This window comes from Rhinolophus sinicus, chromosome 3 (genome assembly GCF_057876585.1).
Source record: "Rhinolophus sinicus isolate RSI-liver-muscle chromosome 3, RSI-T2T, whole genome shotgun sequence".
Taxonomy (NCBI): domain Eukaryota; kingdom Metazoa; phylum Chordata; class Mammalia; order Chiroptera; family Rhinolophidae; genus Rhinolophus; species Rhinolophus sinicus.
In genome coordinates, this window is record NC_142503.1 from 195,161,903 (window position 1) to 195,186,459 (window position 24,557).

A 24,557-nucleotide genomic window follows, 5' to 3' on the forward strand; every position below is an offset into this window, starting at 1 on the left:
TACTGTGTTTCATAAATATGGTTCCTCTAGGTCAGTGGCACTTGTCTTTGGGAAATAGGTGTGGATTCTTTAGTTTTGTTCAGAGAACCCATTCAGAGGCTGTCTCTGACTTAAGGTGAAAATGCTCATAAACCACGAAAGGTTACTAGCTATGTAAGCCAGGTGTATGTTTTTTGGCCTTGAAATTTAGAGATGGTAGATTACATAAACTGTCTCTACTGCAGAGTGTGTGAATTAGGACATCCTGTTTTAGGAATGGGAACATGTCTTTAAACAAGTAGGTTCTTCACATTTGTTACTTTGCTGTTGCAACCTTTGGCAAATTTGGACCTTGCTTTGTGTAACTGTTTTATTTGTATTTATGATCAGAAAGTGCCATCTCATAGCAAGTTGTTTTTAGCATTTAATGAAAATGCTAAAATGAAAGATTTCTGTGACAAACCTTTGCTTCTGTAAAACTGTATTGATAATCTGGAGAAGGGATTTGCTTCAATATTGCTTCCTCCAGTTTCTCTCTCTGCCTGCTGATACACCAAGACAGCCATATATTCACGGTCATCAGCAATTTCTGCCCATGAACTAAACAGATTGCTTTTGAGTTTTCTTTGGATGTTTTCTGCGGCATTTGCTACTGTTTATCTTTCCCTCTCATAAAAATGGCTTCCATCGTCTTCATGACAGTGTACCTTCACCTCTGGTTTTCCTCCTTCCTCTCTGGCTGTGCTTGCCATCTTCGCAGGTCCTGCTGTGTTCTCCAGCTTTCCTTCTTTGGCTCACTTTTCATTCTGTGTGTTCTCGCTGATCTCATCCAGCCTCATGGCTTCAGTGACTGTCTCTGTACTGTTGATTTCCGTTCTTCTGTCTGTAGCCTAGGGCGTGATCTCCCCGTCCAGGCCCAGAGCCGGTGGCTCACAGGGACCTCCCCGAGGATGTCCCACAGGCATGTCTAGAGTTCAGGCCTTCCTCCTCCATCTCAGGATCCTCTCGGAATCAGGAGAGGACTATCTGAATGAGTGACAGCCCTCTGGGAAGGCCAGACACTGGGAAGGCATTCTCGCGTACTCCTCACTGCTGTCCCTTGTGCCTCATGTAGTCCTGGGGCGTTACCCGAGTGACGTTTCAGACCCATTCATTTCTCTCCACCTTTGTTGCCACTGCCTTGTTACTATCAGTGCAGGTCATTTTCATGTCTTGTTTGGATTCTCATTCTAGCGATGAATCTTCTCTGCTCAGTCTTGTCCCTTTGCGTGCCATTGCTCACACTGGGGCTTGAGTGACCTAGCCTGCTAACCAGATCCTGTGACCTTCCATTTAAATTTCCTTAATGTCTCCCTGCTGCCTTTAGGATAAAGGGCCAATGGTGTGAGAATGGCATACGAGACCCTCTATATAGTCTGGTCTGTAGGTAACATTTCCCTTCATCCCTTTTATCGCCTTAGAATCTCTGCTTTGGCTGTAATTCTGCCTTCTGTCTCTTGATCCTTGCATCTGATACTTAGTTCGCTTTGGTTTTCCAAAGCTGAATTTAGGGCAGGTACTGTCTGCTTGTTTGTTTATGGTCCCCTGTGTTAATCCTTCCATAATCCTTTGCACGCTGCATTGAAATCACTTTTCTTCCTGCCAGAAAAAACATGGGCCTCTTGATGATGGGACAGCTCTTCTTACTGTGTGCCCAGTGCCTGGCATATTGTTCAGTACACATTGTTTGATTGAGTTCTTGAGCTTCTCTCCCCCCTTTCCTCATTTGAATTGTACAATATTACTGAGATACTGTCCTCATTTTGATGTTATGTACACTAAATGCGTATTTACAAAATCTGACCGTGCTTTCTTACTGATCCAGTATCCTTGGCTCTTCCTTGAGGAGCACAGAACTCTTCACCTGCCTATTTCAGCCATTTTTATGACTTGGTGTCCCTTTTTAGTCTGAAGTATTGCAGTTGCAGCCCTTTCACGATACTGCTGCTTCCCAGCTGGTTAGTGGTTTCTTGGTTTCTTTTGCCTGTCCCTCTTTTTCTCTTTAACTTCTAATGTGAGAATGCCCTAGGGCTCAGTTCTAGGATTTTGTCTTTTCTTTCTACACTCATTCCCTGGAGGATCTCTTCCAGTTTCATGAGTTTTAAATGAACAACATTCCTGGGTTGGTGACTCTCGTTTTTTTCCAACTTGGACCACTCTTCTGAGCCTCAAGACTTGTATATCAACTGCCTATTTAACGTCTGAACTTGGATGTTTAATAAACATCTCAAACTTTAGACACCTCGAAGCACTAGCCCCTTCTGCAGTTTATCTTAGGAAGCAGTTACTCAGGCCAAAAACCTGGAGTCATCCTTACTGCCCCCACCCCCTCATCAACTTCATTAATTCCTGTTGACTCGTCTTTGAAAAGACTGTGTTTCCCCGAAAATCAGAACAGCTGGACAATCAGCTCTAATGCGTCTTTTGGAGCAAAAATTAATATAAGACTGGGTCTTATTTTACTATAAGACCGGGTCTCATGTAAGACCCGGTCTTATATTAATTTTTGCTCCAAAAGATACATTAGAGCTGATGGTCCGGCTAGGTCTTATTTTCGGGAAACAGGGTATGTTCAGTCTGATCACTCATCCATCACCTTGTCTGCTCCCACTCTGGTTCAGGCCACCACCATCTCCCCCTAGAGTACTGTAATGGCCTAACTGATCTCCCTGCCTTACCCTCTACATTCCATTCTTCACAAAGCAGCCTGAAGAATTCTGGAAAAATCAGAGTCTGATCTTGCCAGTCCTCTTCAGACCTTCTGGTGGCGCTCCATCTCATCCTGCAGTAACAGCTTTATGTCACCTGTCAAGCTCATCGTGTTTGCTTGCAGGTGCTTTTATGCTCTGTCTCCTGTTACACTCCACTCAATTCTTCTCCAGCTACTTTGGCCTCCTGGCTTTCCACAAACTTGTCGAAGGCGCCCACATCAGGGCCTTGGTGCTGGTTGGCCTGAAATTTTCTTCCTCGGACATTTTACAGGGCTTGCTCCCTCACTGCCTTCAGCCCGCTGCTCCAAAGACACCCTGTCAGTGGGGTTTCTCTTACTGCCTTGCGGCACTGCTTCCTTGCCTCTCTTGCTTAATTGTTCCTCTATTACACTTAGCACCATCAGCCATAGTTTGTATTTTAATTGTTGTCCATGCCCTGCCACCGAAACATTAGCTTCATAATAAGAGTAGCGGTTACTTTTTCCTGTTCACTGCTAAGTCAGTTTCTTAGAAACTGGCATATATAGTAGGTAGTTGGTAAAAATATTTGTTTAATGAATATGGGCAGCCTTATTCTAGGGCAACTGCGCTTCTTTATTTATGTGAAACAAAATGGCAGCCACATTAAAATTATTCTGGATGGCAGTTTAGAGTTCTGGTGCCACTTATCCTGAATCGAGATGAGATTTTTTTGGCCCCCGAAACTAATGCTTTTGGGAACTTTTAGCTCCTTCTTTGCTTACCTTCCTGATGCTGCTACTGAAAAGGATTCCCTTGTTTGTTCAATTTAAGAAATTGCATCAGTTATCATCTTCTTGGGAATTCACAACATACATTAGCATATCAAAGGCCATGCATACTTTTGAATTAAAGAAATTTTTAACTTGGAGTTTTCTATACTTAATTGATCATCATAGTGAAGATACTAGCCATTGTAAGATGCATTCCAATTTCAGACTTGTTAAAATACGAAAAAATGTCTTAAAATTGATGAAATACACTGTAATGAGATCCTGAAACACTTATTTGGGAACTGAAATTTATTCTAAGGGGTTATGGATATACAGACCTAAATATTAATAAAGATTAGTAACAGGCTATTTATGATGATGCTACTTCTTGCTCTGACATTACATATGTCACTTTTTCAAACAGCTGATACGAATTCTTCAAAATCGGTGGGCAGCGATGCACCCTGTGTTGTAAAAGTGGTAAGAAAATATTTGAACTGATTTTTTTCTTTTTTGTTGCTTTAGTGTAGTACTGTATTTATTTTGTAAAATATCCTTTTTGATAACTGGAGTTAATTAAACCATAAGGTATTACATTTTTAATGTTCCATAAATATTTAATGAGATACAAAAGTAGCTTTATAGTTTTAAATAATTTGAGTTAAAAAAGTCTCTGTCCTGTCTTTTGAATTAGAGTGGCAGTGGTATTTGGGGAAAAAGGATTGAAAGCATAGAGGTTTACAGATGTGGAATAAAGCTATTCACTTCATTTTTATTTCAGCTATATTTACAGTAGATGATATGCTTTTCATATTTATATTCTGTAAGACTGTACTTCCTTAATGAAATTTTGTTGTATTTTATCTTGCATTGGCTTCTGAACTTCTGTTTGGTCAATTTTTTCTTTTTGTTTATTTCCAATTTTCTTCCCGTCCCCTTCCATTTTAGTAAATTAAATTATTTATTTAATTGTGATCATTTTGAAACTTCTTTTGGCTATACTAATGGTGAAATTAGTTTGTAATGAGTTAAGGTTGACAACATTCCATGTGACATAAGCATGCTTAAATAGCCAGGTCAGTTTATATATTGGTGCACTGAAAGATATTTTAACTACTTTTTTTTGTTATCAGTATATTACACACTTTTTTGCTTACCAACATTTATAACTTCCTTCTCTCAAAGTTCTTTAATGCATGTTAGGACATGTTTGTGTTACATAGAAGAGGTAACAAGATCTGTTTTTTTGGCGAATTACCACATTTGTCTCCCACCCTTCCTTTTTCTTTTTTTCCTGTAAAGGCTACAGAACTCGAATTAGAATTACCCCAAGGTTTTTTGTTTTGGTTTGTTTTATTTTACTCTCTTTTCAAAAAGGAACATATTTGATTCCTTATGAGTTAACTCTTTTGGACTCTAATTGTTTTAGTGATTGTTTTTAACATGTTTTTTATTCAGGCATAGTTTTTTACAAGGAAATACGTAGATATTAAACAATTTGAATACTTTTTTTGACAAGTGCATATACCCTTGTAACTGCCACACCTATTGAAATATAGAACATTTCCATCACCCCAAAAAGATTCCTTGTGTCCTTTTCTGGTCATAGCCCTGCTTACCGCATCCTTGGAGGCAACTGCTTATCTGAGTTTTTTTTGTTTTGTTGCTGTGCTTTCCGTTGTTCCTGTTCTAGAACATCAGACAAATGGTATTGTACAGTAATGTACTGTTGCATCTCTGACTTCTTATGTTCAGCATGATGTTTTAAAGTTTCATTCATATTGTATCAGTTGCTTGTTCAGTCTTATTGCTCAGTAGGTTATATCTATGGACATATTATTGTTTGCTTTCCATTTCCTATTGATAGGCATTTGGATTGTTTCCACAGTGTGTCTATTATGAATAAAGCTTCTATAAACATTGTTGTATAAGTGTTTTTGTGGATATCGTTTTTTATTTCTTGTGGGTAAATACCTAGAAGTAGAATTGTGGTTTGTGGGTAAGGTGTAGCTTTAAATTTGTAAGGAGGTACAAGGCCGAGTTCCAGAGTGGTCATGCCACTTGACACTTGGACCAGTAATATCTGAGAGTTAGGGCATGCCACTTCCTGTTTGACACTTGGAATTGTCGGGTTGCTTGGTTGATCCATTGGTTTATTTAGCCATGACATTGGGAGTGTAGTAGTGTCTCATAGTTTTAGTTTATAGGTTACCTGATGACTTATTCTGAGCCCTTTTTCATTGTGCTTTTTGGCCAGTCATACATTTTCCTTTGTGGAGCGCCTCCTCAGTCTTTTGACACCCCCCACCCCCTCACTTTTTTTTAGTATAACAAGGTGTTTTGTTTTTTATAATTGAATAGTAAGAGAGGTTCTGGATCGAAGTCCCTTTTCAGATGTGTCTTGTAAATACTTTCTCCCAGTCTGTAGTTTGTCTATTTATTTTCTTAATGCTTTTCCTGCATCTGTTGAAGTGAATCATAGGATTTTTCTCCTTTATTCTACTAACATGGCAATTATATTGATTGATCTTTGAGTGTTGAATGAACTTTGTATGCTTAACATATACTCCAATTAGTTATGGTGTATTATGCTTTTTACATAATGCTGGAATTGACGTGTTAATACTTTGTTAAGGATTTTTACATCTTTGTTCATGAGGGATACTGGTCTTTAATTTTTTGCCTAATATCTTTAAATTAAAAACATTTCGAATCTCCTTGTTTGGTTTTGGTGTCAGGGCTGTTGGAACAGTGATTTCAGTTGTGACTCGATGTAACTCCCCATTTCTTCCCCCACGGTGTCCTCCGTCGCTTCCTTTTTACTCCTAGTGCCTCTATGAAGAAAGCTGGGGCTATCTGCCATGGGCTCCCCTAGTTTCCTGGCTTTTAGAGGTCACTGTTCTGTACTGCCTGTTTTGTCTAGTGCTTGAAAATAGCAATTTCCTATATTTTGTCCACTTTTAATATTTGTTTACAGTGGGAGGGCTAATTGGTTCCCAGTTACTCCATCATGCTTGTCGTGGAAGTAAAGTCGGTAACTTTAAAGTGTGTGTCATTTGTGTGTTTCCCCTGACATTTCACTTTTCTTCATGACCTTTCATTCTGGAATTCTCTTCTTTCTCGTTAGAGAAAGACTAGTATTCATTTTGAAATAATCATTTTGTTGCTAAATCAGAGGAACGAAAATTATTTTGATTAAATTGGGTCATTTGCATGGACTTAAAGAGTATTATCTGCATTTGTCTTTTTTTTTTTTTTTTTTTTAAGATTTTTATTGGGGAAGGGGAACAGGACTTTATTGGGGAACAGTGTGTACTTCCAGGACTTTTTTCCAAGTCAGGTTGTTGTCCTTTCAGTCTTAGTTCAGCTTCAAGTTGTTGTCCCTTCAGTCTTAGTTGTGGAGGGCGCAGCTCAGCTCCAGGTCCAGTTGCCATTGCTAGTTGCAGGGGGCGCAGCCCACCATCCCTTGCGGGACTCGTGGAATTGAACTGGCAACCTTGTGGTTGAGAGCCCACTGGCCCATGTGGGAATCGAACCGGCAGCCTTCGGAGTTAGGAGCACGGAGCTCCAACCACCTGAGCCACCGGGCCGGCCCCTATCTGCATTTGTCTTTGATACAACAAATTCAAATATTGAAATCTACTGGTAAGATTAGTTTCTTCTTGGGATAGTCCCCTTTTGACTTCTCAGAATCTCAAGGCTCAAAAAATTTGGTCACGTCTGACCGCTTCGCTGTGGGTTAATCTGCACAGTCGTTTCCAGGTCTTGGGAGGAAAGCGCGCCCGGGCCCTGTCTTTCGGTGAGGCTAGTGTGGAACCGTGTCTTCTTTCTCCTATGTAACCTGAGCTTCTTTACCTTGTGTTTTATTTCAGAATTATGGTATTTATTATGGGTAATTCTAAGTATTTCAGTTGTGACTCGATGTAACTTGACTTTTACTACCTTTTTTACTCACAGTTATGGAAAAAATGTGTAATAACAAGTATTTCCTAACTGCTTAAGGTAGCAAATTACTTTACATTTCTATGTTTAAGGCCATTTGTTATCAAGCCTAGTCCAGTACTCTGCCTCTCCTGTCTCCTAATTCAGTTCTGTTTCCATTAGCCTGTATTACTCCTTCTCTTTGTAATTAGGACGATGATAAATATTCAGTTGATTTCTCTTTTGCATTTAATATTTCAGTAACATTTTCAATGTCATAGTTTGCCTGTGATTCTGGAAGAATGCCATAAACAAAACAATACTACTGATTTTCTCTTTCCTCTCAAAGGGAGACTTTAGTGACTACTCTTGGCTTGTTTCTTCCTGATACCTGTCTTTTCTGAACTCCTTTAATCTCCTGTAGCCCTCATTCTATTTCCATTTATTTTACAATTTCACTTGCTAATGCTCTTCTCATGCCATCAGTTGTTTTTAGTTTTTTATGGGTTTATTTTGTCTCCCTAACTAGATTTTAAGTTATTTCATGATAAGAACCTTGTTTTAAGCTTTTCTTTCATGCCTACTCTAAGTGCCCGTTTTGTTTTTTTGAAGACTTTTTAGCCATGATTCCCACCACCTTTTAACTTCTTAACACCACCCATTTCCATTTCTTGTGTATGCCTCTTAGAGTAGGCCCGTTCATGATTTGCCCTCACTTGTGACATGCTATGCCAGAGCTCTGTCCGTTACTGTGCTGCAGTTCTTTTCTTCTCCGAGCTTTACAATATTAAAAGTTGAAATGGTTCATCAAATGGAAACGTAAAATGAGTATCTGATCTGTCTACTATTAACATCTGAACTATTGCCATCTAAAACATTGAGGCCTATTAAAAGTCATGTTTTCAAAGAACAGGTACTCCTCTTTTGGGAAATTCCATAATTAATTACTAAATAAAAAGCAAGATAACAAAGCTATAGTATAGAGGTAATTTTATAAAATATTAATAGCAATGTGTGTGAAGAAAATATGTCAAACTATTACCAAATTTTCTAAAATGAGCACGTATTTTATTTTTAGAGGTAAAAAAACCTCAGCAAATGTTAAGAAGTAATCGAAGGCAAATTACTTCTTAATGTGACATTACACTTAATAATGTAGTAGCATATCAAACAGTGATTCTCAGCTTCGCTTGTACAGTCTAATCAGACCCTCTGGATGCACGGCCTGGTCACTGGTATTTTTAGTAAAGCTCCCCAGAGAAGTCTTTTGTGCATCGAGGTTGAGACCACTGGTAGGGTCTGGCGCACAGAGCTCTGTAATTATTTTCAGTGGAACCATGTACGCATGCTCATGTTTATCTTTGTTTGGGGCCCTTTATTCAGTAGGGACCTGCAGGTACCCGTGCTTCTGGTTGGGCTTCTCGTGGAACACTTGTCACAGGTCTTGGTTGCTGCTAATGTGCATGGCTGCTCTACCAAGGAGCTCCAAGTAGTTAACCCACACGTTTTTTTACAGTTGGCTTTGAAATGAAGACATACATATTCAAGATAGATGTTTAGGTAAATTCTAAATATATTCTCTCTTCTGCCAGATGAGTGTGTCTGGTTTTGTTTAGGGTCTTGCTCCTTATTGACTTGCGGGAGCAGCCCTGGCGTCGTGGTGCATGCTGGGTCTCCAGAGATGGAAAACTTGTACTCTCTGCCTCTAGATAACCGAGAGACTGCATTAGTATTTTATTTTAGTAAATGTGCAGGGGGAAATGGTAAATTGGAAATAATAAGTTCAATAATGCAAGGAGAAAAACATTCTCCTTTGCATTTTCTTGTTAACAGACTTTATAATAATTTATAATAGTTCTTTCAGTTACTCACCCTTTGTAGTTCTGTCAGTGAGTTAATAGCAGAACTGGAGGTGGAGGTCAAGTTTTCGGATCTTGTGTCTTAACAGTTCTTTACATCATGGTCACTTTCCAGTATGAGTGGATTAAACCTGTATTTTGAAGTTCCCTGGAAAGAAGTTTGCAGACTGATGTTTAAGTTCCCTCACTGATGTTATGAGAAGTGACCTGAGTTTTCAACTCATATATCATAATTTTTTGGTAGGAAGAAGAAACTTTATACAGCTTCCTTTTTAAATGGCAGCCAGTTGCTTTTAGATGGTGCCATTGAAATATATCACATTTTAATTTTTTTTTCTGTTGTCATCTTCATTTTGACACTTAAAAGTCTTAAAGAAACGTTTAGTGATATTCTAGTTAAAATGTCAGTCCTGATTTCTTTTCTAAATCTTGGCTATTATAGAGCTGGCAAAGTATTTCAGATTTGAAATATGTTAATAAAATTTTAGTTATGAGTTAAGGTAGTTTCTTTAACAGAAACAGCTAGCTTTGGCTAGAATGCAATGGCAAGGAAGTAGCTCCTTTATTTTGTTATAATGGAGTCTTACTGGATTTGCAGAAGTATGAAATGAGCTCAGAGAGCCTTCATTGTAGTGGGGCTTTCATTATAATAGCCTGATTTATATAGGTTGATTCTCATTATTATAAGTTTAATAAATTATTGCCTGAAGGGAAGCTTGAAAATTAAAGTTGATATGACATAGGTTGAAACTGAATAAATCAGAATTTTATACTGGTGGGTAATAAGCTAGGATTTGTCTTAGGAAAACCCCTTTCAAACCTGAATCATATTAATAATGAGCTGTTCTAAAAGTTAGCTTTTGGAGGGTAGTGTACCAAAATTCCTTCTGTTGAATTTCCATTTTTTTCTTCATTACTTACACTGAATCTCTTACTCCTGCTGAATGCCTGTTCTCAGGCCACAGGCTCTAAACATGCACAAGTGTCTGTGGCTACCACTGCTGCTAAGGACGGAGCCACTGGTTATGGCGAAAATTGAGGTACTGAGTCCGCAAATTAGGACTTGGCACCCTCACCTTACTAGTATATTGGTTCGTTTCTACTTAAGAGGTGATGACATGCCAAACCCTTGTATTCCAGTCTCCTCCAATGCTGGGCTGAAAAGTATACTTACCTGTAGCACATAAGACAAGCTTATTTTCAGATTCTGATCCAAGTGCCATCTATTGCCCATTTGCTGTGGAATGCTCAGTCTTAAGTAGGTCCTGCCGACGCTGCAGATTGGCTTTTTGGTTTCCCTGTACGTACTTTAACTTGGGATTCCTATTTTTCTGAATGACAAGAAACCTGAGATGTTAGAACTGTGTGTATAGAGTGGTTTTATTTAAACCTCAAGGAGTAAAATTAACTTCTATGACAGTGAGGGTATCTTGAATGAAAAAAAAAAACCCAAAACATTTTTAGTATTTGCAAAAAGTATCTCCAGTGGCTGAAAACTACGTATTTTCACAAATATTCTCTCGGTTAAGGTATCAGGCCTCATCTATCACTTTCCTACTGCTCTACTGACCCTTGAACTCTAGCTACACAGATATTTTGTCCAAAATAAAATTTTTCCTATACTTCCTAAAAGAAAGGCAATTCTGCAATTAGAAATGTTAGCTTCCTGGTTTGAAGTTTTCACTGCTTTTCATAACTTTTCTCAGATTCTCAATAAACAAGATAATACCAACACAGAATATTAAACATTAAATAGACATTAACCAGTTTTAATCAGACAAAATTTACTATTTAAAAATGCCACAAAATTGTACAATTTTCCTCACCCTTCCATACTTACTTAACAAGACAAAACTCCCGACAGGCTGGTGTTCCTTGCTTATCACATACCTTTTTGTGAGTATACTCCTATGTGCCTCTTTGCAAATAATTTGTTAATGTCTCTTAAAATGTGAAATGAATGTAGTCCAGTAAAATTGGTGGGAAACAATTGTTATTGAGCCCTGTTTTCCTCTTGATTTTAAATTGTCACGTGGGAAGTAAATTGTAGGGCTCCTTAGTTTGGAACATGTGGAATCAGTATCAAAGGAAAGGATGCAATTAAATGGACTGCTTGCTCACTCTGGAGTTCCAGAATACTCTTCTTTGTGATAAAGTTGGTTTCTGCCAGTCTTGGTAAACTATATATAACTATAATGAGAAACGGGGAAGGAATGGGATTGTGCCAGTAATTAGTTAAATCAAGTATTGAAATGTTATTAAATCTCAGAAATGTTTTGTAGCCTCTCGTTGAAATAGTTAACATGGTTGCTGATCTTTGCCTAGAGAATGCTTAATACAGATACATATTTAAGTAGTTCTTAAACTTCTGCAATGACTGAGCTGTACATCTAATTTTGTATAATTTATAACTTATAGACTTGGAACTGGAGAGAAATGTAAGACTTACAGACTATTCTGAGAATATCTAAAACATTTCTAAACAGTTTGACTTAAACAGTTATAAACTTAAGTGTCAGAATTACATTGCTTGGAAAAAAAGATTGATTTGTTAGTCTTTTTTGAAGTTTCACTGAAGATAACTTAGTAATTTTAACTGCTGCTAGTACTAATTAACTCCTATTTTCAAGGAACCCAGTGAGAATGGACCTCTTTTTACTGAATTAAAGTTCTACCAGCGAGCTGCCAAACCAGAGCAAAGTAAGCAATACAAAACATGTTAGCACTTTTAACATGACCATTGTATCTATATCACGATTATTTAATTTTTACTTTATAAATATGTTCCATGTAAATGAGATTTTATGAAAGAATTCTGATCTCTTAATGGGTTTATTACAAGGTTTTACCTGTTTCGATATATAAAGTTAAGAATAAAATTAATAAATGATATACAAGTTCTGACAATTAAGTTCGCGAACTTGCCACCGTGCGCTTACACTGGCAGCCCTGTACAAACAGCTCGGGAAGGTGTCATAACCCTGGTATATCAGTGTCTCACAGCTGTGTTCATGTCAACATGTGGCGGTATCTTGCTGAGTGGCATTCATTATTATTGTGTGTTTTTGTGTGCCGTTGCAAGAATGTCTGAGCTTGAATTAGAGCAACGAACAAGCATTAAATTTCTTGTTAAACTTGGCAAGAGTGGAAGTGAAATCAGGGACATGTTAGTCCAAGTCTATGGGGATAATGCCATGAAGAAAATGGCAGTGTGCAAATAGATTAAACGTTTTTCTGAGGGGAGAAACTGATGAAGAGAGGTCAGAGTGGCCAGTGATGAGCAGAACTGACGAAAACATTGCAAAAATTCGTCAAAATTGTGGGCTGACTGTGAGAAGCATAGCAGACCAAGTAAACATCGATAGGGAAACAGGAAACTCTTAACTGAAAATCTTGGCATGAGAAAGGTGTGTGCAAAAATGGTCCTGAAGGAGCTCACCGATGAACAAAAGCAAAGGAGAGTCGAAGTTTGCCAAGACCTTTTGGAGAAGCAAGATGATGTTTTGGGCTGTGTTATCACTGGTGATGAAACATGGATGTACCAATACGACCCTGAAACAAAGCGTCAAAGTGCACAATGGAAGTCAGCCAATTCTCCACAACCAAAAAAGTTCTGTCAGTTCAAATCAAGAGTCAAAACAATATTGCTAACCTTTTTTGATGTCAGAGGGATTATTCATTATGAATTTGTAACAACTGGACAAACAGTTAACCAAGTTTACTATTTGGAAATACTGAAAAGACTTCATGACAAAATCAGACAACCTGAACTTTTCACCAACAATTAATTCATGGCTTTTGTATCATGACAATACACCAGCTCACACGGCACTGTGTGTGAGTGAGTTTTTAGCCAGGAAACAAATAACTGTATGGAACACCCTCCCTACTCACCTGATCTGGCCCCCAATGACTTCTTTCTTTACCCGAAGATAAAGGAAATACTGAGAGGAAGACATTTAGGACATCAAAGGGTAATAGGACAACAGCTCTGATGGCTATTCCAGAAAAAAGGTTCCAAAGTTGCTTTGAAAGGTGGACTAGGCGCTGGCGTCGGTGCATAGCTTCCCAAGGGGAATACTTCGAAGGAGACTAGTGATATTCAGCAATGAAGTATGTAGTACTTTTTCTAGGATAGTTCGTGAACTTAATTGTCAGACCTCGTATGATTTAGGAAATGTTAAAAATTGAGAAATAACCTTAATCCATGAGCGTGGCTTAAGGAACTCTAAATCTTTCTGAGTATTTTTCTAAACCCTGGAGAGCACAACCTGGGATGAGGGTGAAGATGCCATAATTGATGAAATAGAACAAACTGTCAAGCTAGAGAGCAGGGCCTCTTCTAGCTACTCTGGTCCTTTCTATCCTCCCTGCCCTATTCCGCCTCCCCTCTCCTCCCCGATTTCAAGGACTCTCCTGGTTGGATGGTATAGGCTCAGAAATCTGTAGGAAACCTTTCATTTTTCCTAGAGCTTGATTTCCTGGTTGAGGACTTTTAGAATGAGGTAAAAACTCTTAGATTGGGGTAAATAAGTCTTTCTGAGGTAGCAAGTAAACATTTACATAATTAGGGATACTAATTGCAACCCCAGTACTGTGGTTTGATTTTTTTAAAGAATGTTTTTTTGCATAGTTTTTGTTGTAAAAAGACAATATTTAGGACAAGGTAACAAAATATTGTGGGTTAATAAAAATGCTTTGAATTCCTTTTTATTATAATGTACCTTTTACTTTTTTATGAATAAATAAAAGTAAAACCTTATTACATGTATAAGTACATTTTGTTCTTAATGATTTAAAAGATTATTGCATCTGTTTTAATTTGTAGTTCAGAAATGGATTCAGACCCATAAACTGAAGTACCTGGGTGTCCCTAAGTATTGGGGGTCTGGTCTACATGATAAAAATGGAAAAAGGTAAAAATATACATGTTTTGTTTTTCTCCTCACTTTTTTGAGCATTCACTGTGCAGTTGGTTTAGTCAAGAATTATTTACTGAGCACCTACAATCCTTCCAGGCCTTCCTCTGGGCTGTGTGGAGTGTGCGTGGCAAAGTGAACAAGGTGTTATGGCTGCCCTCTGCTTTCCATGGCCACAGGCTGCGGTGCCCCATTATAATGGCAGCACCTCTCATTTGGAGGACTTGTACAAGCACAAACCAGTGACAACTGGCTGCAACCCAGCTGACAAGTCAGGACAGAGCCAGGGCGCCCTGGATTTTTGTCTTAAAAATAACAAGCAAACAAACAACTCCATGTTCTTTATGTAAAAGGAAGCCCTTCAAGTTTCAGTTCTGTCTTTCATGTTAGATGTTTAATCAGCCACCTCAGAGTCCCGGTCTTTATGAGGTTTCAGTCTGGTGGGTGAGAAAAAGCTACCGTGAAACATGTATGAACCAATTAGAACAGTTAAGTGCTCAGTCGTGTGATGCTGACTCTTACGGGTCTTAGGAGTTCGGAGAATAGGGAGAACCTAACTGTTGAGTTGGAGAAAACCTCCAATAGTTTGATGCATAATTGATACTTTCTAAATATTTGAATGGTAGTCCATGGAGTAAGGCTGGTAGCTGAGATTTGAAGAGCAGACTTAGTTTGGAGTGGGGTTTGGATGCTTTCCCTGCCTGTGGCGGAGCACTTGGACGCAGCTCTCCTAAGGAGTCAGCAAGGCCCCGGTTCCTTTACCTTGGCTTTTGCCTTCCTCACCTTCGCCTGTTCTCTGTTAATTCCCTACTGTGTAGTCTCGAGGTGGCTGCCCCGTTTCTAGGCTTCGCTTGCAGACCGTGCCCCACAGAAGAAAACGGTATTGCTTCTGGTGAGCCTCACTTTCCTGGCGACGAAACCGTTCCCTGGAGGCTTGTGGCAGACTTCCTGTCATGTCATCTTGGTCAGAGTTTTGTCGATGTTCATTCTTCAACCAGTCATGGGCAAGGGCAGAGCGATCACAGCGATTTGCGGGGTGAAGCGCTTGGCTGAGTGGAAGAGGGTGGAATGCTTGAGCAAACTGGTGTCCTGGGAGCCAAGGCGGGCAGGAGGGAGTTGCTGGGTGGGCGGCCAGTGTTGTTCCCTTGGAAATGCTCCTCCTGGAATCCATGCATTTCTCAGTAACGTGGGAACTCCCTGAAATGATACATGACATTTTGTTACATATGGTTTTGCTGGAACAAGGTTCTCTATTTTTATGAAATGTTCTGGAGAAATAGTATAGATCAAGGTTTGATTAAGTAATTTATACACAAGGATTCTGGAGCCAGACTGCGTGGTTTCAAGTCTGTGTTTAGCTCCTTAGAATGTGTCCGACTGGGTAAGTTCCTCCTTTTTTGCCTCAGTTTTGTCATCTGTGCAAATAAAGTACCAGTTATTCACTTAATAAGGGGGAGTAAATATAAAGCTCTTAGAATATATGTTAAACATGTGTTAGGTTTTTACTCTCATAGGGGTCTTTAATTCCTTAAATGTTAAGAGCGGCTGGTTTAGAAAATCATTGAAGGGGAGGGTGGCTCTCAAGTGGGAGAGTAATGTGAGCACAGGGACAGGATAGGCCCCTGGCCTGCTGTGTGGCCTTGCCACCATCTTTTATTAACAAAGGAAGAGGGCATGCATGTGAAAGAGAAAGAAGTAAGCTTGGAGAAAGAGACTGAAGCAGATGATGGAGACCAGGGCAGGAAAGAGCAGTCTGGAACCTACCTGTAGCAGACCGTTGGAAGCTCTTGCACAAGAGGCAGTGACGTGATGGTGAAAGTGACATTTGAGTATTGGTTTACATGGTGTACGTGGAGCCCATGTACAGGGGACTAGGGCAGGAAGCCCCTTACAGATGATTTGCTAGAAAGCACGTACATTTGATTGTACTCTGGTCTATAGCAGTTATATGGCTAAGAAACAGTATGTTATCAAAAACCACGTTTTGTAGAGATAATTGGAAGGGGAGTGTGGCTGGGGCTAGAGCATTTTAGAGTTGGAATAATGAAGTTTTTCTCCACCTTCCAGAATTTTAGTATAAACTACTTTTTTTTTTTTTTTTTTAAAACAAAGAAGTATGTCACCATAAAACCTTAAACATCACTGAATTAGATTATACTTGACTCCATCAGGTGTGGTTCTGGGTTAGTTACTTTCAGTTTCTCATGTTTCCTCACCTGTAAGATGGGAATAATAATACTTTATGGAGTTATTGTGAAGATGAAATGAAAACATGTTAAACATAAGGGAGATTTTCTGGCACATGGTATGTGCTCAGGAAATGTTAGTTGTGGAGTCTGCCCGCCCTTCCTTCCTTCCTTCCTGAATGGTGCCTTTTCTTCAAGTTGGCAGCATTGTCATAGCACATTTTACCTTATCCAGTCTTATTACCCAGTTTGTGATAAAGCCCAGAGCCAGTTAAACAGGGCTTGTGTGTGTGTGTGTGTGTGTGTGTGTGTGTGTGGCTCCTGTGACGTGATCAGAGCCTGGAGAGGCGGTGGCGATGGAAGGGTGACTCTAAGCTGAGTGACAGGAGCCTCACGGGAGAAAACTTCCCCTGCGGGGACTAGAGGATGCTGTAGAGTCAGAGACTCGGGAGGCAGACACACTCGAGTTTCCTTCTTAACTTACCATTTACTAGTGCTTACCTTACCTCTCAGCCTGTTGCTTCCTTAAAATGAAGTTGCTGGAACCGTCTCCTGAAAGGGAGCATTAATCACTTGGAAGGTATTGATTTGCTATTTGAGTTGAAGCTCTTAAGAAATAATCACTTTGGTTCTTACAAAAGTAAAGATACAGAAAAATTGTTCTTCTAGCCCCGCTTTCCTGCCAGAAACCCTTACATTTCCCTGTAACTCATTTGAATTAATATGACTATAGTGCTTAAAACAGTGTCAGGATCATAAAAGCATTATGTGCGATTATTATTAAATTATTTATACTGATTTATGTTTTCCCATTATTTGCATTGTTTTATCCGAGTTTCCAGGAACATATACCGTACGTCTATGTATGGTTTTACTTCAGAGGTGTTGCTTAGAAATAACTTTCATTTTACTGCTCAGTGGTAGAAATGTCTCCGTAGAAGAATGTGGTAAAAATTTCTATGCCATGTACAGAATCATGCTTCAGTTGATGTGCATAATTTAGAAATGGTGAGGCGATTAAGGGATTGTTTATAGAGTAGTGCGGAGTGATCTATGAATATAAACCAAGAACTACTCAATGTGATGTATTAATGGATCTCATGTTGAATTAAGCAGTTGTGTTTTAGCCCTCTTTCAGACTGTCAACAGAGGTTGTGTTTTTGTTACCCATATATTTATAATAATTACATACTTATTTGTAAAAAAAAACCAAGCATATACATGTGTCCTTGGTCTCACCCACCCCTCAATCCCTGAAAATGTGTTGTACAGAGGAAACCAGGCAGTCAAAATTAGTGTTTCTTCATTATTATCTGAGAAGTCAGGGTACTGGAAATTCTTACATGAATGAATACGTTTGCCACTAACTGTATGACTTTGGACAAATCACTTTGCCTCTGTAGAAATTAATTATTTATCAAAAAATGTTCAGACAACTTGATCTCAGATTCTCTTCCAGTTCAAAAATGGAGAGAATTCTGGATTTTTTTATTTGCCATGTTGTCTTTTAATGTTAGCACTTCCTTCCCTGTTGAACTTGTCGTACTGTGTTTTTATCTTAGAAGCCTGCAACACACAGGTGGGATTTTTGTGTCCTGCTGACGTTTGTTTCCTTAGGTTTAGTGTAGTGGGCTAAAGCGTGGCTCCACCAGTTACTGGAGGACACATGACTTTTCATCAGCTTTTCTCTGCTGTACACGGGGCTCCTAGGAGCAGCCACCTCATAAGGGTGATGCTGAGAGGCAGGTGCACTCACGCACCTGAAGGGCCTGGGTTGGTGCCTTGCTCATGACCGAGGCTTCGAAGGTGCCAGCTGCTGTGAGGGTGATGATTCGTCTTGTCCCCATTACGAGATCGCTTGATACATTTTGAGTGTGGTCTTGGTTTTTATTGATTTATTGAGTGATTTAACTGGACAAGTCAGAATCTGGAAAACATGATAAAGATAAAAGGTCCTCAGAGCAGAAGATGAACGGTGTTAACTGCAATGGGGAGGCTTTTCAGTCTGCACTGAAATACAGCATGTGGTTATTGAACCTTAGAATTCGAGCGCTAGGAAAGGCTGTAGAAAGCATGAGGCCCTGCCCTACTCTGCATTTGATGCTTGTGCAAGTTGGGTCCCAAAGAAGGAATGTGACTTGACTAAAGTAACGTATGTGGTTTGTGGCAAAACCAAAAATCTTCACATTTTTCCAGAATATTTCTTCTCCCCAGTCTTGTCCATTGAGTATTTAATATATAATCCTTTTACACCATTTAAGCAATTTCACTGAATTTAGCTATTGCTACAGCATCTCTTGACAGTTTTGATTTTAATAGAATGGTAGTGATACTGCTAAAGTATGCCTTAAAAATAGAGAAAAGCAGTCACAGGAAGGAACTAATATCCAGAAACATAAATTTAACTAGGAGAAAAAAACAGTGGTATCTTTCTTACTCAGGTTGTTTTATCTTTACTGTGAATGAATCTGCTGGATTCTTGCTGTGGGCATTATCTTACATTGAACATTGTCGCATGTCACTACCTGAGACCAGGATGAGGCCCACTCTCAGCTCTTGAGAATTCTAGTTAGAAGAAATTGTTTTAAATGTTTGTCTTTTTCTTTCTTCCTAAACCTTGCCTTGAAAAACTACCATGAAAGGAGAGCACTCATTGCAAAATAGGTTTTCCTGAGTTAATGTTTTGTTCATTGACTTTTCTTGTTTGTCTTCAGTTACAGGTTTATGATAATAGATCGCTTTGGGAGTGACCTTCAGAAAATATATGAAGCAAATGCCAAAAGGTTTTCTCGGAAAACTGTCTTGCAGCTAAGCTTAAGAATTGTATGTGAGCTACATGCTTCTTGTTTTTAATCCAGTAAAGCTAGTTGTGTTGAAGCAGATTGGTCCTCTGCTGGTTGGTGTTAGGTACTGCATTAATTAATTCTGTATGATGCTTTCATAGCTGGATATTCTGGAATATATTCACGAGCACGAGTATGTACACGGAGATATCAAGGCCTCAAATCTTCTTCTGAGCTGCAAGAATCCTGACCAGGTAGTTTTATAAATTTAATTTCTACTATTTAAAACCTGTTGTTTGAAAACAAATATGGTTGCTTTGAACTTTCGAACCCATGCAGAAGTTTTACTTTTTGAAGTAGATATGGTAATAGTAATATTTCTTCTTGACATTTTTATCTAGTTAACATTCTGCATTTTTGATGTGATTTGTTTGGCACTTTATCAAGTTGGCTATTTTGCCCTAAATAATATTCAGAAGTGCTTATGATACAAAGTGAATTTCAAATAGCTATTTGGGGGTGGAAGCTTAAAATTATATAGTGCTCCAGTGAATTATGTTTGCCTGTCTGCTTTGTCATTTTTTTTATTTCCTTTGTTCAAGAAATCCATCAAGTGTAAGTGTTCTGTTACTTGGAAAATTTGGTCTTTAACATGTTGATTATTCAAATCAATTGGTTTACAGAAATATCTTAGCTGTCTAAATTTGTATACCCTTAGTGTTTGGAATTTAAATGTGCATATTTTTTTTTAGTTTATTTCATTCACTTTGTAATTTTTACTTTTTAAGGAAAGGAGAAAAGCTAATGTTATTTTACCTTTATTTGGGTTAATTTAGTTAGAGCAGAGGGATCTATATAATTTTCTCATAGCTCTTTCCATGATTTTCCTAAGTAAGGTTTGGTTGACACTCATTGTTGGGCCACTGTACTTGCTGCATGTGTGTTCCAACTTCTTACTTGATCTTGTCTGAGAAAAGAATGTTTAAGCATTGTGAATGTGTTTATGTCGATAGTCCATACTTCATTTTTCTGGTTTTCAGACCTACTTTTAACTTCCTCTTGCTCCCTTTGTCCTTTTTCCTTTGGCTTCTCTTTCTTTTTCTGTCATCTCATATATTTGCTTTCCCTCCCCCATCTCTGTTGTGGTGGCCGTAAGGGATCTATATACATACGACAGAAGAAAGTTGCTATACGAAAGCATGCTAATGGAAAAATCTTAAAGGCAGTCACAGAATTTCCAGCCATCTTGTTTTAGATGTTTTCTGGTTAAAAACAAACAAAACATAGTCAAGAGGCTGAACAATAAGGATTCCATTAGTTGAAGTAGACTGGACTACATAATAACTAAAAATACAACCTATAAAACATGCTGCCTTTTGTTTATATGGAAATATTTTTACAGCTCTCTTTCTTTGGGCATATCCTTTGGATGGATTGTTTTTCTAGTATTAGATGTATGTGTGGATCATCCCCATATTTTCACATCGGTTTTCCCTTGTGACTAACTGCATACATTTGTGAGACATTACCCAGAACTAGAAATGTAATATGAGGACTTGAAATAGAGGAAAGCCCCATTTATTAGCTTTGTGTGCTAATCAGATACGGGCATGTACATGCCCAAAGATGTATATCATATTAAAATTTAGTTTTAATTGTGAGGGCTCAACTTTAATATATAATATTTAAATGTATGTAAAAGCCTCATCTAAAAGTTCTTCAGATCATTTTTATAACTTGTGAAAAATTTTTATGGAGTGAATTGATATTTGATTATTTTACAAGTGAAGAAGCAGAGGAATAGAAGACAACTAATGCATCACGTGTCAGCTAAGCCAGCAGTCTTATACTTGAGGATGGCGGTTGTGCCACAGCAAGTATTGACGGTCTACTCCATGCTCAGTTGTGTTTTAACTAAGAAAAAACATGAGGTTTATAATCCTTGCTCAGGTTGAGGAGACAAGGTTAATTACAAGAGTAACATATTTATCTAAAAAGTACACAACGTCAGGTGATACTGTCTGCACTGGAGCTATGTGGTCATCTAACGTTTTCCTTTGAATGAAAAGTCTTTCAGCGTTCAGTCTTTGCTGTTGTTTGCACACAGGAGCTAACGTGTTTGGGGTGCTATGGTATGGTCTTAACAGTGGATTCACCCGCAAATGACAGCGTTTTGTTTCCGGCCTTTAAAAGAGTATGTGCAGTCATTCTGGCTTCAGTTTGTCTCGATGCTTGGAAATTTCTAGGTGTACTTGGTAGATTATGGCCTTGCTTATCGATACTGCCCAGACGGAGTCCATAAAGAGTACAGAGAAGACCCCAGAAGATGTCACGATGGCACTCTTGAATTCACCAGCATCGACGCGCACAATGGCGTGGGTACGTCAGCCGCAGCCGAACGGAGCTCACAGCTAGTGTTTTCAGCCGATTCTCACGCGGCTCTCAGTTCTGCTGGAAAAATGAGTAGATAAGAATGAAGAAGCGAGGTGGGATGGGGAGCGGGGGGGGGGGGGGGGGGCGCCAGACCCAGCACCTGTGCAGCAGGGCCGCCTGTGTCCCTGTCCCCATCTCCCGGCCCAGCTTCAAAGATACCGCAGTGTTAGCAAAAAAGGTGGTTCAGGCAGCTGCAGCGAGGATTTCTTTTTTGGTCACATTTAGCTTAATCGGAATGTGAGTTTTTCCCCACCTGAAAGTCTAAGTTTCTTACGCAGTTACAGCTTTATAACAGGTCAACTTTTATTTTGTCACCTGTTAAGTCAGCCTGTTTCTTCAGCAGTCATTTCTTTTTTCTGTGCCTGACACGGCGGGGGGGGGGGAATGGGGGGGCTAACACCCCCTCTCTTAATAGCTCCTGGCATTTTTAATATCTTTAAGTTTTCCAAGGGCAATATGAAATGTGTCGTTTTATAATTTATTTCCTAGATAAAGGAGTCTCAGGTTGAAGCTCTAGAGTTTGACAATTTGTGTTTTAAAGTAAATTATTAGTTGCAGATAGATTCTTTTATACTGCCCAATATTCCATACTTTTATTAAATGCAGTCAAAATTTTATGAAGAGAAACAAAATTGTAAAGTTGACTGTTGTACCTTATTGCTTTACATATACTTGAACTTAACCCTTAAAAATGATTTCAGTGTGCTTAACCTGCTGCGTTTGTGTTCGTAGCCCCATCGAGACGTGGTGACTTGGAAATACTCGGTTATTGTATGATCCAGTGGCTTAGCGGCCATCTTCCTTGGGAGGATAATTTGAAAGATCCAAAGTATGTTAGAGATTCCAAAATTAGGTAAAGGAGACGTATAATAAATTATTTTGGGCAAACTCATGATAAGCAAATGTTTTTCAGTTAGAGTTTTTTTACTGTGGTTTTCACTGATACTAATATAGACATAAGAAAGCGTGTGTTAGATTTAGTCTTAATCTTATTTTAATGATGTTGATATTTTTGAAGGTCCAGGCCACTTTGTTCCCCCCCAGAAAGCCTCTCAGTTTGGAATTGCTTGATTGTTTCCTTATTAGATTCAAATCAAACATTTTTGGCAGGAAACTTACGTAGATGATGTGTGTCCTTCTCACTGCCATTACCTGTCAACAAACTAGGGTGTCCGTTTGTCCCATTCATCATAATATTAAATAACTGTCATTTGTTCGGGTCATTTGTAAAGGTAACTTTTCCCCCTTTAAAGTAAAAACTTATCTGTGGAGGAACCTTTGGGATCACTCACAGTGCGTGAATAAAATATTCTGTTCCCAGTAATCTTTTATGCAGTGGCTTTAGCATGTTGTGATGATTCTTGACTGAAACACAACTATTATGGTGGCGAAAAAATGGCATTTTATTATTTCTGTTGTTTTTCTACATTTATTAGTTGGCATTCTTTTTAAAGAAGAGCTGCCCTGCCCACCCTCCCCTTTAAAATAGTTTTAATTTAATTGTTGTTAATGGTAGTAATAGTATCAGTATGGGTTCAGGGATTTTAAAAATGGCGATTGCATCCGTTATATATAGTCTATTCCTGACATTATTCGTTTTGGTGCTCATATTTGGCTGAGAGCCCTTTCAAGCAGGCTGCCATCTCCTTTTGACACACCCCATCGGTTTTTGAGCTCTTCCTTATTTTTTGGCACAACCAGATGTTCCAGGCTCAGAGTTGGTATCAGCCACTTCCCCAAGGAGCCCTGGTTACTTCCGGTGAAGAATGGTAGAAACCATAGTCAGGGCTCTGGTGTGCTCCTTGCCGCTGGTATATCATTGTTCTGGGGCCCTTTCAATGGACAGAGCTAGGAAACAGGTATTTAAAAATCTTGGGGAAAAAAAAAAAGAAAAGAAAGAAGAAGGTGTGTGTTAGACAGTAAGATTCTTTGGTCTTTTGTTCAGTTTATTTTAGAAGACTGGAAGCATATTGAGGATGTAACAGTGCTGCTAAATGTGCTGTTTGTTGGTATTCAATATTAATTTTCTGTGGCATCAAGCTTCAAACAGTGACTCATTCTTTAATTTTTAACAGATACAGAGAAAATATTGCAGGTTTGATGGACAAATGTTTTCCTGAGATAAACAAGCCAGGTAGGAAAAGACTTCTTGTATATTCATAGGGATTTTGTTTGCTGGGCAAAAAGAAGGTCATGATGTCCATGGAATATCCCTCAATGTAAGAGTCTAGGTGTAATCATTGTATGGGGCCTGCTCATCAAAAAACACTTCCCTTCTCAAAAGTGGGCTACATGAATACTTGAGTTTGATTCAGTTATTCATTGCTTTTAGGAGAGGAAGCACATTTCATTCGTTCTTTCAACTATTTTTTATTGAAGTTTTATTGTGTGCCAGGGACCATTCTAGGTGCTAGGGATACACCAGTGAACAAAACCAAAATTCCTGTCCTCATGAAGCTAACACTGGAGTTGGGAGAGATAGATAGTAAACAAATGAGTGAATTCTACAGTATATCATATGGTGAGTACCATGGAAAAAAGAAGAAAGAGGGAATAGAATCCTGGAGTAAAGTGGGGAAGAGGATTGGAATTTTAAATATCCTGTGCAGGGATGGCCAGACTGAGGAGGGGACATTTGAGCAGTTGTAGGAAGGAGACAGGGAGTGAACTATGGGGAACAGAGTTCAAGGCCGAAGGAACGCTAATGCCTGTTGTATTTGAGGAATGCCCCCTTTTAGGCCATCATATGGACTTTGGCATTTACTTTGAGCAAAAGTAAGGTTTGGAGTAGAAAAGTGACATGAACTGGCTGTTTAGGGACATCTCCCTAGCTTCTGTTTTGAGGATAGACTGCTAAAGGAGCAAGGCAGGGTGTAAGCAGGAGTAGGTCAGCAGGCTGCTGCGACAATCTACGCGACAATCCATGCAACGGAGGTAGCAGTGGAGGTAGTGAGAGAAGTGGTCAGTTTGAATATATTTAGAAGCCTTTCCAAGCC

The 24,557-nt window shown here is 39.0% G+C and overlaps 1 protein-coding gene across 6 annotated transcripts in view; it reads left to right on the forward strand.

The window, feature by feature from the left end:
* Positions 1 to 24,557, forward strand: part of VRK1 (VRK serine/threonine kinase 1) — a 110,660-nt gene that overhangs the window by 66,031 nt on the left and 20,072 nt on the right. For all 6 annotated transcript variants that reach the window (XM_019750667.3, XM_019750666.3, XM_019750663.3 and 3 more), the window contains 8 exons: positions 3,885 to 3,940; positions 11,871 to 11,940; positions 14,069 to 14,156; positions 19,060 to 19,168; positions 19,290 to 19,382; positions 21,375 to 21,507; positions 22,294 to 22,414; positions 23,637 to 23,695. In XM_019750667.3, the coding sequence (XP_019606226.2) occupies positions 3,885 to 3,940; positions 11,871 to 11,940; positions 14,069 to 14,156; positions 19,060 to 19,168; positions 19,290 to 19,382; positions 21,375 to 21,507; positions 22,294 to 22,414; positions 23,637 to 23,695 (729 nt within the window). The remainder of the gene's footprint in view (positions 1 to 3,884; positions 3,941 to 11,870; positions 11,941 to 14,068; positions 14,157 to 19,059; positions 19,169 to 19,289; positions 19,383 to 21,374; positions 21,508 to 22,293; positions 22,415 to 23,636; positions 23,696 to 24,557) is intronic.